The sequence below is a fragment of the Scyliorhinus canicula genome, chromosome 1, assembly GCF_902713615.1.
Source record: "Scyliorhinus canicula chromosome 1, sScyCan1.1, whole genome shotgun sequence".
Taxonomy (NCBI): domain Eukaryota; kingdom Metazoa; phylum Chordata; class Chondrichthyes; order Carcharhiniformes; family Scyliorhinidae; genus Scyliorhinus; species Scyliorhinus canicula.
The window spans coordinates 62,367,180-62,384,451 of NC_052146.1; the positions used below are offsets into that span (position 1 = coordinate 62,367,180).

The 17,272-nt window shown below is 47.8% G+C and overlaps 1 protein-coding gene across 2 annotated transcripts in view; it reads right to left on the reverse strand.

The window, feature by feature from the left end:
* Positions 1 to 1,383: 1,383 nt before the first annotated feature.
* Positions 1,384 to 17,272, reverse strand: part of LOC119963031 (synergin gamma-like) — a 60,795-nt gene continuing 44,906 nt past the window's right edge. Inside the window, exons 5-6 of one of the 2 annotated variants that reach the window (XM_038791515.1) lie at positions 13,958 to 14,026; positions 1,384 to 3,301 (exon numbers count right to left, since the gene is read on the reverse strand). In XM_038791515.1, coding sequence (XP_038647443.1) covers positions 3,086 to 3,301; positions 13,958 to 14,026 — 285 coding nt within the window. In that variant the 3' untranslated portion in view covers positions 1,384 to 3,085. Of the gene's footprint in view, positions 3,302 to 13,924; positions 14,027 to 17,272 lie in introns of both variants that reach the window. The other variant, XM_038791504.1, reaches the window with a different exon arrangement.

A 17,272-nucleotide genomic window follows, 5' to 3' on the forward strand; every position in this document is an offset into this window, starting at 1 on the left:
CTCAAATGGGAGGGGGAACTCGGCGGGGAGATGGAGGACGGGGTATGGGCAGAAGCCCTGAGTAGGGTAAACTCAACCGCAACATGTGCCAGGCTCAGCCTGATTCACTTTTAGGTCTTTCACCGGGCCCACATGACGGTGGCTCGGATGAGCAAATTCTTTGGGGAAGAGGACTAATGCGCTAGATGCGCGGGAGGACCAGCGAACCTCGTACACATGTTTTGGGCATGTCCGCTGCTTAGGGGGTACTGGGAGGGATTTGCGGGTGTCATGTCCCGGGTACTGAAAACAAGGGTGGTAATGAGTCCAGAGGTGGCAATATTTGGGGTTTCGGAAGACCCAGGAGTCCAGGGGAGAAAGAGGCCGATGTTCTGGCCTTTGCTTCCCTGATAGCCTGGCGGCGAATACTGTTGGCCTGGAGGGACTCAAAACCCCCAAAGACCGAACTATGGCTTTCGGACATGTCGGGTTTTCTGGGTATGGAAAAAAATCAAGTTCGCCTTGAGGGGATCTGTACTGGGGTTCGCCCGTAGGTGGCAACCATTCATCGTCTTATTCGCAGGAGATTGAACGTCAGCAGGAGGGGGGGGGGGGGGGGGGGGGGGGGGGGTAGATGGGGGGGGGGGGGGGGGTTAGAGAAGAGTAGGAGGGGTAAATAGGCGGGTAGTGATTATGGGAGAGGAGCGGTTATGTGCACTATGGTTTGGTTGAAGTGTTGGTTTTCCATTGTTGTTTGCATATTTCTGTAATCTGTAACTGTTTACAATGCCAAATCATACCTCTATAAAATTGTTTGTTAAAAAAAAGAATACTAAACAGCAATGGCAATTGCCTAGACATCTATAAAACTTGCTTTGCTGAGCAAAACTGATGATCAATATATAAGGCAACCTCACAGCTATCTTCATTGCTCACTGGTGTCATAGAATTACAGTGCAGAAGGAGGCTATTCGGCCCATCAAGTCTGCACCGGCCCCCGGAAAGAGCATCCTACTCAAACCCACGTCTCCACCCTATCCCCGAAACCCCACCTAACCTGCATATCTTTGGACTTTTGGAGGAAACCGGGGCATCCGGAGGAAACCTACGCAGGCACAGGGAGAACGTACAAACTCCACACAGACTGATGGAACCATCAATTCAGCGAACACATGTAGTTGGATCTGAACAGAGGCTTTAATACACTTACAACAGAGCCAGCCTATTCGTCATTGAACTGGCAGGCTGGCTCGAAGGCACTGATCTTTATACATCGGTCCCAGAGGGAGGAGTTCTGGGCGGAGCCAAGGGAGGAGCCCAGTACAAACTCTCGCGTACTCCCAGAGCGACTCCCCCTGGTGGTCGGATAGTGCAACTGCACTTACAATGATGGATAGTGAACATATATACATGGAGTTATATTGGCAACTATATACAGCATTGCTCTTACAACGGGTAGATAACGAACATATATACATGGAGTGATATTAGCAACTATATATAGTGTGAATCACATTCACCTCACAGACAGTCACCCAAGTTCCTGGTCCCTGGAGCTGTGAGGCAGCAGTGATAACCACTGATCCACTGTGCCACCTTTTGGATGAGGCACTTGGGGATTCCTTCGTATGTTATTCAGCTAGATGGAAAATATCCCATGTGAAGAAGAGAAGATAATTTTCCCAAGTATACCGATCAAAAGTAACTGGCTTTTCATCTAATTGGTGTTTACGGAGTCTTACTGTGTGGCTGGTCTGTAAAAGTCACTCCTTTGTTGTGAAGGGCTTTGAGGAAGTTATTTCCTGGTTGTTAGACACAATAAGACACTGATGTACTCAAGCCACCTGCCAAGATATTTTATCAGTAAATTGGTGTTGGTATTGTTCCTGTTGTTCACTCAGGAATTCTGTACGCTGCAGTTACATACTGTTAGGAACAGAAGTAGGCCTTTTGACCCCTGGAGTCTTCTCCCACCAGTCGACAAGGGCACCGCTAATCTGTGTGTTTCTAATTTCAGAATCCCACCCGCCCCCAATAACCTTTAATTCCCTTGAAAACAAGGGTAAGTTGTGTTGGTCAACAGCACACTATTTCTCACAGTGGAGTATAGGTACCCCGTTAAATAGTATTGTTGCATGCGCTTTTGAATTAGTCTCAAAGCTCATGGTAAAGCTGCACATTCATCATAATGTGTTCTGTTTTTAAAAAAGAAATACTGTTTTATGTATAATTTGTCTGCCACGAGGAATTTCTCCCCCTTTCCCAATTATTTTCCCTGAAATTTTCATGACTAAGACCACTAAAACGTATTCAAGGGATCTCAGGAAAAAGTATGGGGTTGAATGGATTATTCCTATTCTTCGGCTAAATAAAACCCAACTCTGTTTCATATTCTGAGTTATTAAGTAACGGTAATATTTCTATGCAAGTTTAGGGAAATGCTTATCAATAATGCATTCAACAGCATTCTTTTTCAATTAAATTGGAGTACCCAACTCTCTTTTTTTCCCCAGTTAAGGGGCAATTTAGCATGGCCAATTCATCCAGTCTGCACATCTCCATACGGACAGTGACCCGGGGCCGGGATCGACACGGGTCCTATGATAAAACAGCTTTGAGTTGGGGAGCCAGGTATCAAACTCCAAATAGTCCACCAGACATGTCTACCTGCCTTTTCCCAGCTGATATGGAATACACGTGAAGTACTTGAACTGTTGCGCCAAATCATTTGCACATCCTCTGGTGTGGAAGCAGAATTAATTGCATCTGCAAGATTGATCAAAATGGAGAGGGGAATCCCATTAAAAGTGGAAGCTGCGATTCATGCTGTCAAACTGGATTAATACACAAATTCAACTTCTGACCAACAACCACTTTTACCCCATGATTTTCGTGGTAATTTGTTGAGTCTTCTCCTGTTACATCAGTGTTATCAATAGGTTGCCATTTGTCTTGGAAAAGTTAACATTTTCCAGACAAAAAAAGTTTCGGAAGCATCACTTGCAAACAGCTAATACCTTCAAACCATCCTAAAAAAGATGTCTCTGACAAAACTGTCTGCTCGGAAAAACAGTTCCTCGATTCGGAGAATAAATAGAGTTTGCAGTCAATGAGCTGTAGAAACAGTTAAATCTTCAGGGCCGGTGTCCAAGCTGTTTGATCCAAGAACAGTGAGACCTTCCCGATCCAAGGCCTCAGGGTTTTCCTTGGGTGCAATGAGGCCTGGTAGACTTGAGTCCACGCAGTTTAGCCAAAAGTTTGCACAGCTCGCGTGATAGCGACATCCATCGTGAAGAACTGAATTTTCAGTGTCATTCAAGTCCTGTAGGAACAGAATGAGAGAGTGAAATGTTTCTGCTCAGCTAACTTTGCGAGGCAGTATGCAAACATTTAAAGGATCTGGGATAATATTCTGCAAATTGATTTGCAACATTTAATCATACATTATGCGAGATCCATATTTAATTTCTTTATGCAAAATAAGGTACAATGTGCCATCAATGTTCCAAAACTTTAAAATCCATCCAGGGCATATCCAGGAGAGTTTGTATATTGACTAACCAGGAGTTGATGGGACACAGGTACAACTTGTGAAATAGACAAAGCCGAATGCCAAACCCATTTGGTGTTAAAAATCCACAAAATGTATGGAAAATACTGTCAAGCAGGGCTGAATTATGATCAATTTCTACTAAAATGTGGCAGTCCTTGATCTGACCTTCAAGAAAAAGATTGGGAAATAAATGGTTCACACTATTGCATTTAAAAGAGATAGACAGAACGGAAAAGGAGGTGTAATCCTGATATTAAAGAATGGCATAATGAAAAATGAAACCAAAGAGAAAATGCTGGTAAGTCTCAGCAGGTCTGGCAGCATATGTAGGCAGAGAAAAGAGCTAACGTTTCGAGTCCAGATGACCCTTTAATGAAAGAAGATCTTGGCTCAGAAGATCAGGAAGATGAATCCACTAGGGTGGTGATTAGGAATAACAAAGGTCAGAAAATGTAGATGGGAGTAGTATATAGAATATAGAACATAGAACAGTACAGCACAGAAAAGGCCCTTCGGCCCTCGATGTTGTGCCGAGCATTGTCTGAACCAAGATCAAGCTATCCCACTCCCTGTCATATAGATCCCCTATTATTGGACAAAGTATTAGGCAAGAAATAATTGGAACTTGTAATAAAGGCCATGCAATAATGGAAGACATTCATCTTCAAAGCAGCAAAGATAATGTGGGAGATGAGTTTGTAGAATACTTTTGAAACAATGTTATGAAACCAACTAGGGTTAAAGCTATTTTAAAGCTAGTATTATACAACTGGGCAGGGTTAATTAGATAAAAGCAAATTATTGCAGATGCTGGAATCTGAAATTAAAAACAGAAAATGCCGGAAAGTCTCAGCAGGTCTGACAGGTCTGGAGTGAACATGGATAATGTTTTCAGTTTAGATACTCTTCATCAGAGCTAGAGAGATCTGGAAATAGTATCAGATTTATACTGTTAGGGGAGGGGGTGCGGGGAACATGGAGCAGTAAGAGCTAGAAAGAGGGCCAGCAATAGTGGAGGCGAGGAAGAGATTGACAAAGATGGCAAGGGCAAAAGAAAAAGGGAGTGTAAATGTTGGTGATCATGACTCAGAAGGGTACTGGTAGTGGCATTAGAGGTCAGAAGGTGTTAATGGCAGAACAAAGGTAAAGCGTGTAAAAGGACAACCTACAACAGGGAACAGATGGCACTAATGGGGTGAGGGGAGATGGTGGTGAGGGAGAAACCAGATGGAAAGCGGGATGCAAAGGGGGAAGAAAAATGAATCAATGCAAGAAACCGAAAATAAATTGATAGAAATAAAAATGGGGTGAAGGTGAGGCAGAGAATTCACAGTCTGAAGTTGTTGAACTCCATCCGGAAGGCTGTAATGAGGATGTTCAAGTGCTATTCCTCCAGTTTGCACTGGGCTTCACTGGAACATTACAGCAGGCAACGGTGGACATGTGAACATAAGAGCAGGACGGTGAGTTGAAGTGGCAAGCAACAGGAAGGTCTTGATGTGCTATCTGTGCTGGTCTAACATCGACTGCAACTGGATGCAGTAAAACGAGAAACAGGCTTCCAACACAGGAGATGGTCCAACACTATTTTATTGAACCTGTTGATTGCTGTACATAATCTGCTGTGGGTTGACACTCTATTAACCTAACTGATAACCTCCTACTGGCTTGACCAGACCAGCTCTCTACCACATGCTGATGATGTTCATTAGCCTGTGTACTGCGACTATCTCCCTAGCCATGTCCTATGAGAGAGAGAGAGCCTTAATGCCCCGTGGGCTTTATAGTGGTGGTGTCCTGTCTGGTGATTGGTTGTTCTGTGTTGTGTGTGTACATTGGTTATCCTGTGTGTCAATCACTGCCTGTCCGCATCTCATGATATACATGAGTGGATATTATGACATCTCCCCCTTTTAAAATAAATTTTGGAACGTGGCTGTATATGCATAACTATGTACTAGTGGAGAACGAATGAACATATGTACATAGGAAGGTGGCTATCGTGCAGATACAGAGCAAACTGAACAAAATTTACAGGATTCAAGTCTATAGATTCAATCTTTGTGATCGATCGCCGCAGAGGTGGAGGGGGGGGACACCGGCACCTGGACAGGCGGGATGGCTGCCATCTCGGTGGCCTCGTGGTGCAAGGCGTCCGGAGGAGGCATGGTGACATGCGGCAAAGTGCGGTCGGGTGATGGGCAGTGAACTTTACGCAGCGCCCTCCTGTTGCGGCGTAAAATAGAGCCATCAGCCATTTGAACAACGAAAGACCTGGGAGAAGCCTGTCTGACGATAACAGCTGGAGCTGACCAACCTCCCTCAGGCAACTGAACGCGAACATTGTCTGGAGCCAGCGCAGGCAGATCCATGGCATGAGCATCATGTGTGATCTTTTGCTGGTCCCTGGATCGCTGCACCTTCTCCAGTACCATGAGGTGGTCAAGGTCTGAAACATGGATGGCTGGAACAGTCGTCCTCAGGTTGCGGTTCATGAGCAACTGTGCCGGAGACAAACCAGTCGACAGAAGGGTTGCCCTGTATGCCAATAGCGCCAGGTTGAAATCCGAGGCTGAGTCTGCAGCCTTGCATAGCAACCGCTTGACAATATGGACCCCTTTCTCGGCCTTCCCGTTTGATTGCGGGTAATGGGGACTGGATGTGATGTGACTAAAGTGGTAGGATCGTGCAAAGTCGGACCACGCTTGGCTATAGAAACATGGATCGTTGTCACTCATTACCGTGAGTGGTATCCCATGCCTGGCAAACGTCTCTTTGCAGGCTTTGATGACGGACTTGGACGTGAGGTCCGACAGTTTCACCACTTCCGGGTAGCTGGAGAAGTAGTCGACCAGGCGCACGCCCATTGGCGCGAAAGAGGTCTATCCCTACCTTGGACCACGGAGAGGTCACAATCTCGTGCTGTTGCAGCGTTTCCTTGGGCTGAGTTGGATGAAACTTCTGGCATGTTGTACAGTTGAGGACTGTGTTGGCAATATCCTGGCTGATGCCAGGCCAGTAAACTGCCTGCCGATCTCTGTGTCGACATTTCTCGACCCCCCAGGTGACCCTCATGGATCTGAACGAGCACCATGGTTTGCATGCTTTGGGGAATGACGATTCTATCTAGTTTAAGAAGGATCCCCTCAACAACCGTCAGCTCGACCTTAACGTTGAAGAACAGGGGGCACTGCCCCTTTTGCCAGCCATGGGCGAGGTGCTTCATCACGCGCTGCAGTCGGGGATCTTTGGCAGTTTCTTCGCGTATTTGTATAACTCGTTCATCAGTGGCTGGGAGGTTGCTGGCACACAGCTGCACCTGTGCTTCAATGTGTCGCCCTGTTCACACGGCGTGGTGACGGATCGGGATAGGGCATCCGCGACGATCAGCTCCTTACCCGGTGTGTAGATGAGTTTGAAGTCATATTGGCAGAGACAAAGAAGAATTCGCTGCAGCCGAGGTGCCATGTCATTTAAATTCTTTTGGATTACGTGGACTAAAGGCCTGTGGCCTGTTTCCACCGTGAACTTTGGCAGGCCGTATACATAGTCATGAAACTTGACTATTCCTGTCAGGAGACCCAAGCACTCCTTTTCGATCTGGGCATACTGTTGTTCGGTCAGAGTAATGGCCCTATGACTCCAGTGGCATACGCAGGTCCGCTCCACCAACCAACAGCCAGCGATCCCAGCTGCAGCGCAGACGTGTCCGCTGCGTACAAGGCATGCAGGATTCGGATCCCGACAGCCCAACGGACCCCAATGCTGACTGCCTCGAGTCTCCATACCAGGTTGGCATAATCACCACGCATGAGCTGGCCTCCACCATGCCTGCAAACTGCCTTTCAATCCTCACTGTAGATCCTGACGACGAGTGGTGTGCTGTCGTCACGGTTAACCAGTCTCGCATCCAATTTAAATTGGACACTGGCGTATGTCACTGGAGTCCAGGACGAGGAGTCGCCTCGCTGGACGAGCACCGCCCCAATGCCGTCCTGGCTTGCATCTGTTGATATCTTGGTATCCTTGGTTGGGTCAAAGAATGCCAGTACTGGGGCTTTGGTGACCTTCGCCTTCAGCTCAAACCACTCCACTTGATGTGCGGGAGGCCACTGGAACGCTGTCGACTTTTTTACAAGATGCCGGAGGGCTGTGGTGTGGGATGCCATGTTGGGAATGAATTTCCCGAGAAAGTTCACCATCCCGAGGAAACGGAGGACCGCCTTTTTGTCCTCTGGGGTCTTCATGGCATTGGTTGCCAGCACCTTGTCATTGTCAGGTTGCACACCCTGCTGTGAAATGTGGTCACCCAGAAACTTGATAGCGGACCTACCAAATGAGCATTTGGCCCTGTTGAGCTGGAGGCTGTTTTATGTATCCTCTGGAAAACTTGTTTGAGGTGAGCGATGTGATCCTCGGGCATCGTGGACCAGATGATCATGTTGTCCACATAGACTCGCACCGCCTCGATACCCTCCATCATTTGCTCCATTATGCAATGAAATACTTCGGAACCTGATATGATACCAAAAGGCATGTGGTTGTAGCAATACCTGGCGAACGGAGCGTTAAACGTGCACAGCTTCCGACTGGACTCGTCCAGCTGTATCTGCCAGAACCCACGGGAGGCGTCCAGCTTGGTAAAGAATTTGGCATGAGCCATCTCACAGGTTAACTCTTCACGCTTTGGGATCGGGTAGTGCTCACGCATGATGTTGCGATTCAGGTCTTTGGGATCAATGCAAATGCGGAGTTCACCAGAGGGCTTCTTGACGCAGACCATGGAGCTGACCCAGTCTGTTGGTTCCGTGACCTTTGAGATGATACCCTGGTCATGGAGCTCTCGTAGCTGCATTTTCAGACGATCCTTGAAAGGAGCTGCACCCGGCGTGGTGCATGGATGACTGGGATGGCATTCGGTTTGAGCAATATCTTGTAACGATATGGGAGCGTGCCCATTCCATCAAACACGTTGTGGTATTGCGTGAGAATGTCGTCTATCTCAGCCTAGAGATTTACATTGGGCGAGGCAGTCGCCGGTGTCGAGGACATGGCATGGACGCGCTGGACCAGATTTAGGAGTTTGCATGCGCGAGCACCGAGCAGGGATGCCTTGTCAGGCTGGATGTTCTTGAACCGTTCCTGTGCTGTACTTTTCTTTGTAAATTCACTTTGATTGCCTTGTGAGATACACCTAGCTGACACGATCCACTGGCAGCTATGGCATTGCTATTGTAGTCAAGGAGCTGGCAGGCTGGTGGAAGAATGCTAGGTTGGTCTCAGATGCTGTCGAGGTCCGACTGTGATGAGGTTTGCAGATGCGCCAGTGTCCAATTTAAATCGGATGCGAGACTGGTTAACCGTGACGACAGCACACCACTCGTCGTCAGGATCTACAGTGAGGATTGAAAGGCGGTTTTCAGGCACGGTGGAGGCCAACTCCCGTGTGGTGATTATGCCCACCTGGTATGGAGACTCGAGGCAGTCAGCATTGGGGTCCGTTGGGCTGTCGGGATCCGAATCCTGCATGCCTTGTTGTACGCAGCGGACACGTCTGTGCTGCAGCTGGGATCACTGGCTGTTGGTCGGTGGAGCAGACCTGAATAAGGCCGCGTAATGCCCAGGCTTTCCACACTGTAGACATTGCCTTCCTTTGGCTGGACATTGCCGCTTTAAATGGGCGGAGCCACAATTTGGACACGTCATGACTCTGACGTCAGCACGTTCCATGCGCCATCGCGCATGCACAGTGCGGTCGGCCAACGTTCGCACAGGCGCATCGGGGTCTTTGGCATCGTCGTCCACCCAGTCGTGGAGCGCATGCGTAGGGACCCGGGAAAAGCGCGCGGAACGGCCACTCTCCTCGATGCTCAGGCCTCGCATTTTTGCGATCACCTGCACCCTTTCTGCCTCGTGGGAGGCTAGTTTTGCATTTTCTGCCACCCTGATGCGGGAGTAACGATTCTGGCGTGCTCATGGACAACGCACGTTTCGATGGTGACGGAGAGGGTCAACTGTTTAAATTTGAGGAGCTGCTCCCATAGGGAGTCGGACTGGACCCCGAAAACGATCTGATCCCGGATCATGGAATCAGCCGTCGAGTCATAATTACATGACTGCGCTAGGATGCGTAGATGGGTCAAGAAGGACTGAAAAGGTTCATCCTTACCCTGAAGCCTCTGTTGGAAGATGTACCGTTCAAAGCTCTCATTCACCTCAATGTCGCAGTGGTTGTCCAATTTTAGCAGAACCGTCTTGAACTTTGTCTCGTCTTCGCCATCGGCAAACGTGAGCGAGTTATAGATGTGGATGGCGTGGTCCCCCGCAGTCGACAGGAACAGCGCGATCTTTCGAGCATCCAATGCTGCCTCGAGGTCGGAGGCCTCGATATACAGGAGGAACTTCTGTTTGAAAACTTTCCATTTGGCGCCGAGGTTGCCGGAGATCCGGAGTTGTGGAGGAGGCTGGATCTTTTCCATGCCGCTGGACGGCTGCGTGCTGGTCGTTGCAGGGTCACTCGAGGTAGGTTCATTGGAGTTAATAGCTCTCTGATACCATGATGTGTTATCTGTGCTGGTCTAACATTGACTGCAACTGGATGCAGTCAAACAAGAAACAGGCTTCCGACACAGGAGATGGTCCAACGCTGTTTTATTGAACCTGTTGATTGCTGTACATAATCTGCTGTGGGTTGACACTCTATTAACCTAACTGATAACCTCCTACTGGCTTGACCAGACCAGCTCTCTACCACATGGTGATGATGTTCACTGGCCTGTGCACTGCGACTATCTCCCTAGCCGTGTCCTGTGAGAGAGGGAGAGCCTTAATGCCCTCTGGGCTTTATAGCGGTGGCATCCTGTCTGGTGATTGGTTGTTCTGTGTCGTGTGTGTTCATTGGTCATCCTGTGTGTCAATCACTGCCTGTCTGCATCTCATGACATACATGAGTGGATATTATGACAGGTCTGGGTCCTGCTGCGGACTGACCACAGGTGTTCTGCAAAGCGGTCACCCAGTCTGCATTTAGTCTCTCCAATATACAGTAGACCGCACTGGGAGCAGTGAATGCAATGGACCAATCTCACTGTAAAAAAACCTGCTGGTAAATAATGTTCAGAACGTAATTACATTCCATATTAAGTTAGAGCGTGACGTACTCCAGTTCCAAACAACAACCTTAGAATCATAGAATCCCTACAGTGCAGAAGGAGGTCATTTAGCCCACTAAGTCTGCACCGACCCCGTGGGAGTACTTCACCCAAGCTAACTCCCCTGCCCTGTCCCATTAACTCTAATCTATACATCTTTTTGGACACTAAGGGACAATTGAGGATAGACAATCCACCTAACCTGCACCTCTTTGGACCTTAAACGTAAAATCTAGGTATGAGCAGAGAGCTGGCAATAAATAAACATGGGAAACTATTTTAAAGAAACAATTCAAAATCATTAATATATTTCATTAAAAACAAAAGCTGCATCTTGAGAGTGAAATTAATGGTAAAATTAGATTAAAAGAATTGTGGTGCCTGAGGATTAGAAACCAGCAAAGGACAATGTGAAAGTTGATTTAAAAAAAAGGAGAATAGAATAACAGAATAAACTGGTCAAGCATATAAAACATTGTAAGAGCTTTGACAAGCAAACAAAAAAGGAATAGCTAAAGTAAACACTGAGAGGATGGATGGATTTGTTTATTATCACGTGCACCGAGGTACAGTGAAAAGTATTTTTCTGCGAGCAGCTCAAACAGATCAATTCATACATGAAAATAAAATAAAAAGAAAATACATAATAGGGCAACACAAGGTATACAATGAAAATACATAGATACCGGCATCGGGTGAAGCATACAGGAGTGTCGTATTAATCAGATCATAGAATCATTGAATTTACAGTGCAGAAGGAGGCCATTCGGCCCATCGAGTCTGCACCGGCCCTTGGAAAGAGCACCCTACCCAAGCCCACACCTCCACCCCACCCTGTAACCCCACACAACCTCTTTTGGACACTAAGGTTAATTTAGCGTGGCCAATCCACCTAACCTCCACATCTCTGGACTGTGGGAAGAAACCGGAGCATCCGGAGGAAACCCACACAGACACAGGGAGAACGTGCAGACACCGCACAGACAGTGACCCAAGCCAGGAATCGAACCTGGGACCCTGGAGCTGTGAAGCAACTGTGCCAACCACTATGCTACCGTGCTGCCCATAAGATCTGTCCATAAGAGGGTCGTTTAGGAGCAGAGAAGAGGCTGTTTTTGAGTCTGTTTGTGCGTGCTCCGACTTTTGAATCTCCTGCCTGATGAAAGAAATTGGAAGAGTGAGGAAGCCGGGTGGAAGGGGTCTTTGATTATGCTGCCCGCTTTCCCCAGGCAGCGGGAGGCGTAGATAGAGTCAATGGATGGGAGGCAGGTTTGTGTGATGGACTGGGTTGTGTTCACGACTCCCTGAAGTTTCTTGTGATCTTTGGCCGAGCAGTTGCCATACCAGGCTGTGATGCAGCCAGATAGGGGGCGCCATTCTCCGACCCCCACGCCGGGTTGGAGAATCGCGGGAGTGCCGGGCGAATCACGCCACGCCGCCCTGGCACCCCCACGCGATTCTCCCACCCTCCCCCAAAATGGCGTGTCGCGTTTTGCGACAGGCCACTCAGAGAATCGGCGCTGCAGTCGAGCGGCGATTCTCCGGCCCGAATGGGCCGAGCGGCCTGCCAAATCCGACCGGTTCACGCCGGCGCCAACCACTGCCGGCATGAGCATCGCGCGACCCCTGCGTGTGGGGCCTGTGGGGGGCGGAGGGAGGATCGAGCACCAGGGGCGTGCTCAGGAGGGGTTTGGCCCGCGATCGGTACCCACTGATCGTCGGACCGGCGTTTCTGAAAAACGCACTCTTTTCCCTCCGCCGCCCCGCAAGATCAATCCGCCATGTCTTGCGGGGCAGCTGAGGGGAAGACGGCAACCGCCCATGCGCGGGTGACGCCATTTAGGCTCCGCCGGCCACGTCATTCAGGCCACGCCGCTTTGACGCAAGCATCAAGGCCAGGCGCGCGAGATTGACTCGCCGCCGCGCCTAGCCCCCGGGGGGGGGGGAAGAATAGGGGGCGAGGAGCAGCCTCCGACGCCGGAGTGAAACACTCCGGGTTTCACTCCAGCGTCGGCACTTTGTCTCCCTTTGGGAGAATTTCGCCCAGGATGTTTTCTATGGTGCATCTGTAAAAGTTGGTAAGAGTTAATGTGGACATGTCAAATTTCCTTAGTTTCCTGAGGAAGTATAGGCGCTGTTGTGCTTTCTTAGTGGTAGCTTCGACGAGGGTGGACCAGGACAGATTTTTTGTGATGTGCATCCCTAGCAATTTGAAGTTATTAACCATCTCCATCTTGGCACTATTAATGCAGACAGCGTGTGTACAATACTTTGCTTCCTGAAGTCAGTGACCAGCTCTGAGGGGCAGAGACTGGAGAAATTATCATGGGGTATGAGGAGATGGCAGCAATGTTAAACAAATATTTTGTATCTGTCTTCATCATAGAAGTCACAAGTTACATGCCAGAAACATAGCGTAACCAAGGGGCTCATAAGAGTGAGAAATTTGAGGTAGCTATCATCAGCAGATAAAAGTATTGGAGAAAATTAAGGAACTAAAAGACAACAAATCCCTAGGAACTGATGATCTACATCCCAGGGTTCCAAAATAATAATAATAATAATCTTTATAATCACAAGTAGGCTTACGTTAACACTGCAATGAAGTTACTGTGAAAAGCCCCTAGTCGCCACTTTCCGGCGCTTGGCCGTGTAGGAGGGAGAATTCAGAATGCCGACTTTACCTCACAGCATGTCTTTCGGGATCTGTGGGAGGTCCCAGGTTCAATTCCTAGCATGAGTCACTGCCTGTGCGGAGTCTGCACGTTCTCCCAGTATTGGCGTGGGTTTCCTCCGGGTGCTCTGGTTTCCTCCACAGTCCAAAGATGTGCAGGTTAGGTGGATTGGCCATGCTAAATTGCCTTTAATGTCCAAAAGGGTTAGGCGGGGTTCCTGGGTTCAGGGGATAAAGTGACGGTGTGGGCTTAAGTAGGGTGCTCTTTCCGGTGCAGACTCGATGGGCCGAATGGCCTCCTTCTGCACAGTACATTCTATGATAAGATGGAGAATAGTAAATTTGGATCTCTCTCCCTCTCAGGGGGTGGGGAGCCAGAGGACAACAATGATTGAGTTCTGTATAAAGTCGTCCAGGAACCGACAGAGCAGACCCAGCCGAGATCTAATGCCCACCGTAAATATAATTGCTTCACAATAAATCAAGTTTTCTTCAGGCCCTCTCAGTTCGGACTCGTTTGTGGCCTACTAAAGTATGTAAAAATAAATCGGAATCACTTATACTTGCATGAGGCTCATTCGGTGTTCTGAGCAGACATACCCCACAGGTTTCATTCCGAGCATTCCCTGAAGCAGTCACAGCTGAACAGTCAAGGGTAGATTCAGCAGGCTACAGATGATGAAAAATAAAAGTCTCCCATTAACCAGAGAAGCACTGCATGCGCACACTTCACCAAATTTTGGCTGATGTATTGTACTGGAGTGGAGACCTTAATTGCATGCCAAAATGTGGAAATAAACTTAACTAATTCATCAGTCATCAAACACTCTTTCTATAAAAATGTCCTTATGTAATTTTTAAAAAACTGTTGCAAATGGCATTCTGTAAGGTGCCACCAGATGGCGGTCTACACAAATTGCTCAATTCTGGTCAATGCAGATGAAGTGCTGGGCTGATGGGACTCGTTCTGATGAAGGGTTACATCTGAAATGATTATTTTCATCATAATGTTCTGCAGATCCAGCCTTTTAGGATAGAGGGAAAGACCTACACATCACAGCGGTGTATGCTTTAGAGTCAGGCAAAATCCTGATTAATCCTATGAACACAATCTACTCCTTTCCTCATAAAACACTTCCACATTTGGATTGGACAAATATTTGCCGCAGGGTCTGGGTATGTACGTCCATTCAGAACAGATTTACACTGACTGGACCACCACTTACTGCACAACACCACCAGTCAGTTCCTCAATGCCAGAGTTAAACTTGTTTCCCTCTGTCAGGTGTTTTGTTAGCTTTGGACAGCCAACAGTGCAAATGTTCAACAGGATCAAGCAGAAGTGGTACTTGCGCAGATTTTCTTGTAAAGATATTAAAAGGTCTCCACATGGGCATCGGACTACCAACAAGATAACCCATCAGGTTCACTACTGTCCTTTCGGGAAGGCCATCCTTACCTGGTCCGGCCTACATGTGACTCCAGACCCACAGCAATGTGGTTGGCTCTTAATTGCTCTCAAGGGCACTTAGGGATGGGAAAACTCACACCCATATCCCGTGAACCAATAAAGAAAAAGGATGACGAGCAACACTGCAGTGAGAGCTGACTCTCTCGAAGTGTAAATCTCCCTTAACAACTTTGACTTTATAATAAAAACAGGAAACACTCAGCAGGTCAGCCTGCATCTTCGAACAGAGAAACAGAGTTAGCGTTTCGAGCCTGTACGAGTCGCCATATGGATTCAAAACGTTGACTCTGTTTCTCTTTCCATAGATGCTGCCAGACCTGCCAAGTTTTTCCAGCATTTTACAGTGCACAATTTACCACCGGTCAGTCAAAGGCCCTGTGTTCCACACAAGAGATTCCAATCTGTTCATTCATCTTGTAGCTCATGACGCCCTCGGGATATACGTTCCTTCTTTTTCTGGAGTCCATGCGTGCCAGTTCAACCTGACAAGGTAGCTTAAGAAAAGCAAAAGCAGGCCCCATAACTCCAGGTTTTAAGAGAGAAGATGGGATAAGTTAAACAGTAGAGGCCCAGCCTTGGGTTTTAAAGACTTGTGGACTAATCAGGGAAGGAAAGCTAATCTGTAATCCAAATATTTTGTCCTCAGGAATTGAAGTAACCAAAAATACTGCTTAGCTAAGTTTAGGAAGGTCAGGGTTATAGCAGGACTTTGTACTGCGAGATATAGAAGCTTTTTCATCTGTTCATAGTATTGACATTTTTCTATATTAAAAACAACTTGTAACCAACAGGAGCCACAGTTTCCATTTCTCATGAAAAAATGATAAAAAATTGTTTGCTTTGACTTGCCCTTTGTGACTTTCTGAAATGCAGTGCAACCCATCCGCTTCACCTTCCCCAATGCTGTGGAGCTTTTCAGCAGCTGTGCTGAAAATGAAGCCAACTCCAGCCATAATGTTCTGCATCTGTCCACCCACCTAAAAGTTACAATTGAAACTCTCTGGCTGCAAGCCTAACCTGAACCCTAGAATCCCCACAGTGCAGGAGGCCATTCGGCCCATCGAGTCTCCACTGAACCTCTGAAAGAGCACCCCTACCTAGGCCCACTCCCCGGCCCTATCGCCGTAACCCCATAACTTGCACACCTTTGGACACAAAGGGGCAATTTAGCATGGCCAATCCACCTAACCTGCACATTTTAGGACTGTGGGAAGAAACTGGGTCACCCGGAGGAAACCCATGCAGACATGGGGAGAAAGTGCAAACTCCACACATACAGTCATCCAAGCCCGGAATTGAACCCGGGTACCTGACGCTGTGAGTGCTAACCACTGTGCCACCGTACCGCCCACTCTGAAGGCAGAGGAAGATGTATAAAAGAGCAAAAATGTGAACAAACAGAATGTTGGATGGCCCATTTATACTGAGTTGACTGATCTTAACTGGGCTAGCAGTGAGAGTTCCACAATCGGCCATATTGTAATAGCTGACATTTCCCTCCCTATTCTAGAAGAGTGCAGAGGCCTGTTGTTCCTTGACCCCATATTGAGGCATATACTGGAGATCAAACCTTGAGCTTTCTGGTCCACATGGTTCAGAGCTAACCAGCTGAGCCATCAAGGAATTCAACATTTCCACATTAATAACAAATGAACCAACATCAGGCAACATTTCCATTCTTGATTACCATCTAGTGACTCTTTCTGGGAGTGCATGTTTCTTTGTGGACATTGGATTTGGCTCGAAAGAGAAAATGCTGGAAAATCGCAGCAGGTCTGGCAGCATCTGTAGGGAGAGAAAAGAGCTAACGTTTCGAGTCCGCTGACTCTTTGTCAAAGCTTGGATTTGGCTTCCTCCCTACCCACCCTGCCTATTCAACTGCCTACATTGGCCGTCATGATTCACAAGACCAAGGTAAGGGACAGTATCCATCAAAAATATCCTAATAACGGAGTTAGGAGGCAAAGCCAGTCTAATGTCACTGCCACAGTCTCAGTAGTAAGTTGCCGATGCTTCCATTGTTCCAGCCCTGTTGTATTGGCATTACTGTACGTCTGGTGTGTTTAGGGCTGGAGCTACAAAAGCACTGAGCTATAACGAGGGTTTTATCCTGCCTCCTTCAAATTACTTGTGCAGTGGAGGGGGTAACTCACTCTCAGATGCACAACCAGACTGACTTGTCCCAAGCATTGCGCAGTGAGGGGGGGGGGGGGGGGGGGGGGGGGGGCTGCTGACTTGTCCCAATTTAAGAGCCACAGAATCAGTAATTCAATTGCTGTTTCTTCTCTGCAAGCCTGAAACGGGAGTTTGTACAAACACCAACTCATGATGTTGGAGGTAAGTTAATGACTTTGGAAAACTAAACTCAGCACATTCCAGAAAATATGTGCAAATAATCAGCTTCCAGAATCAGCAACGTAATATTTATCTGTGGAAAGATGTAC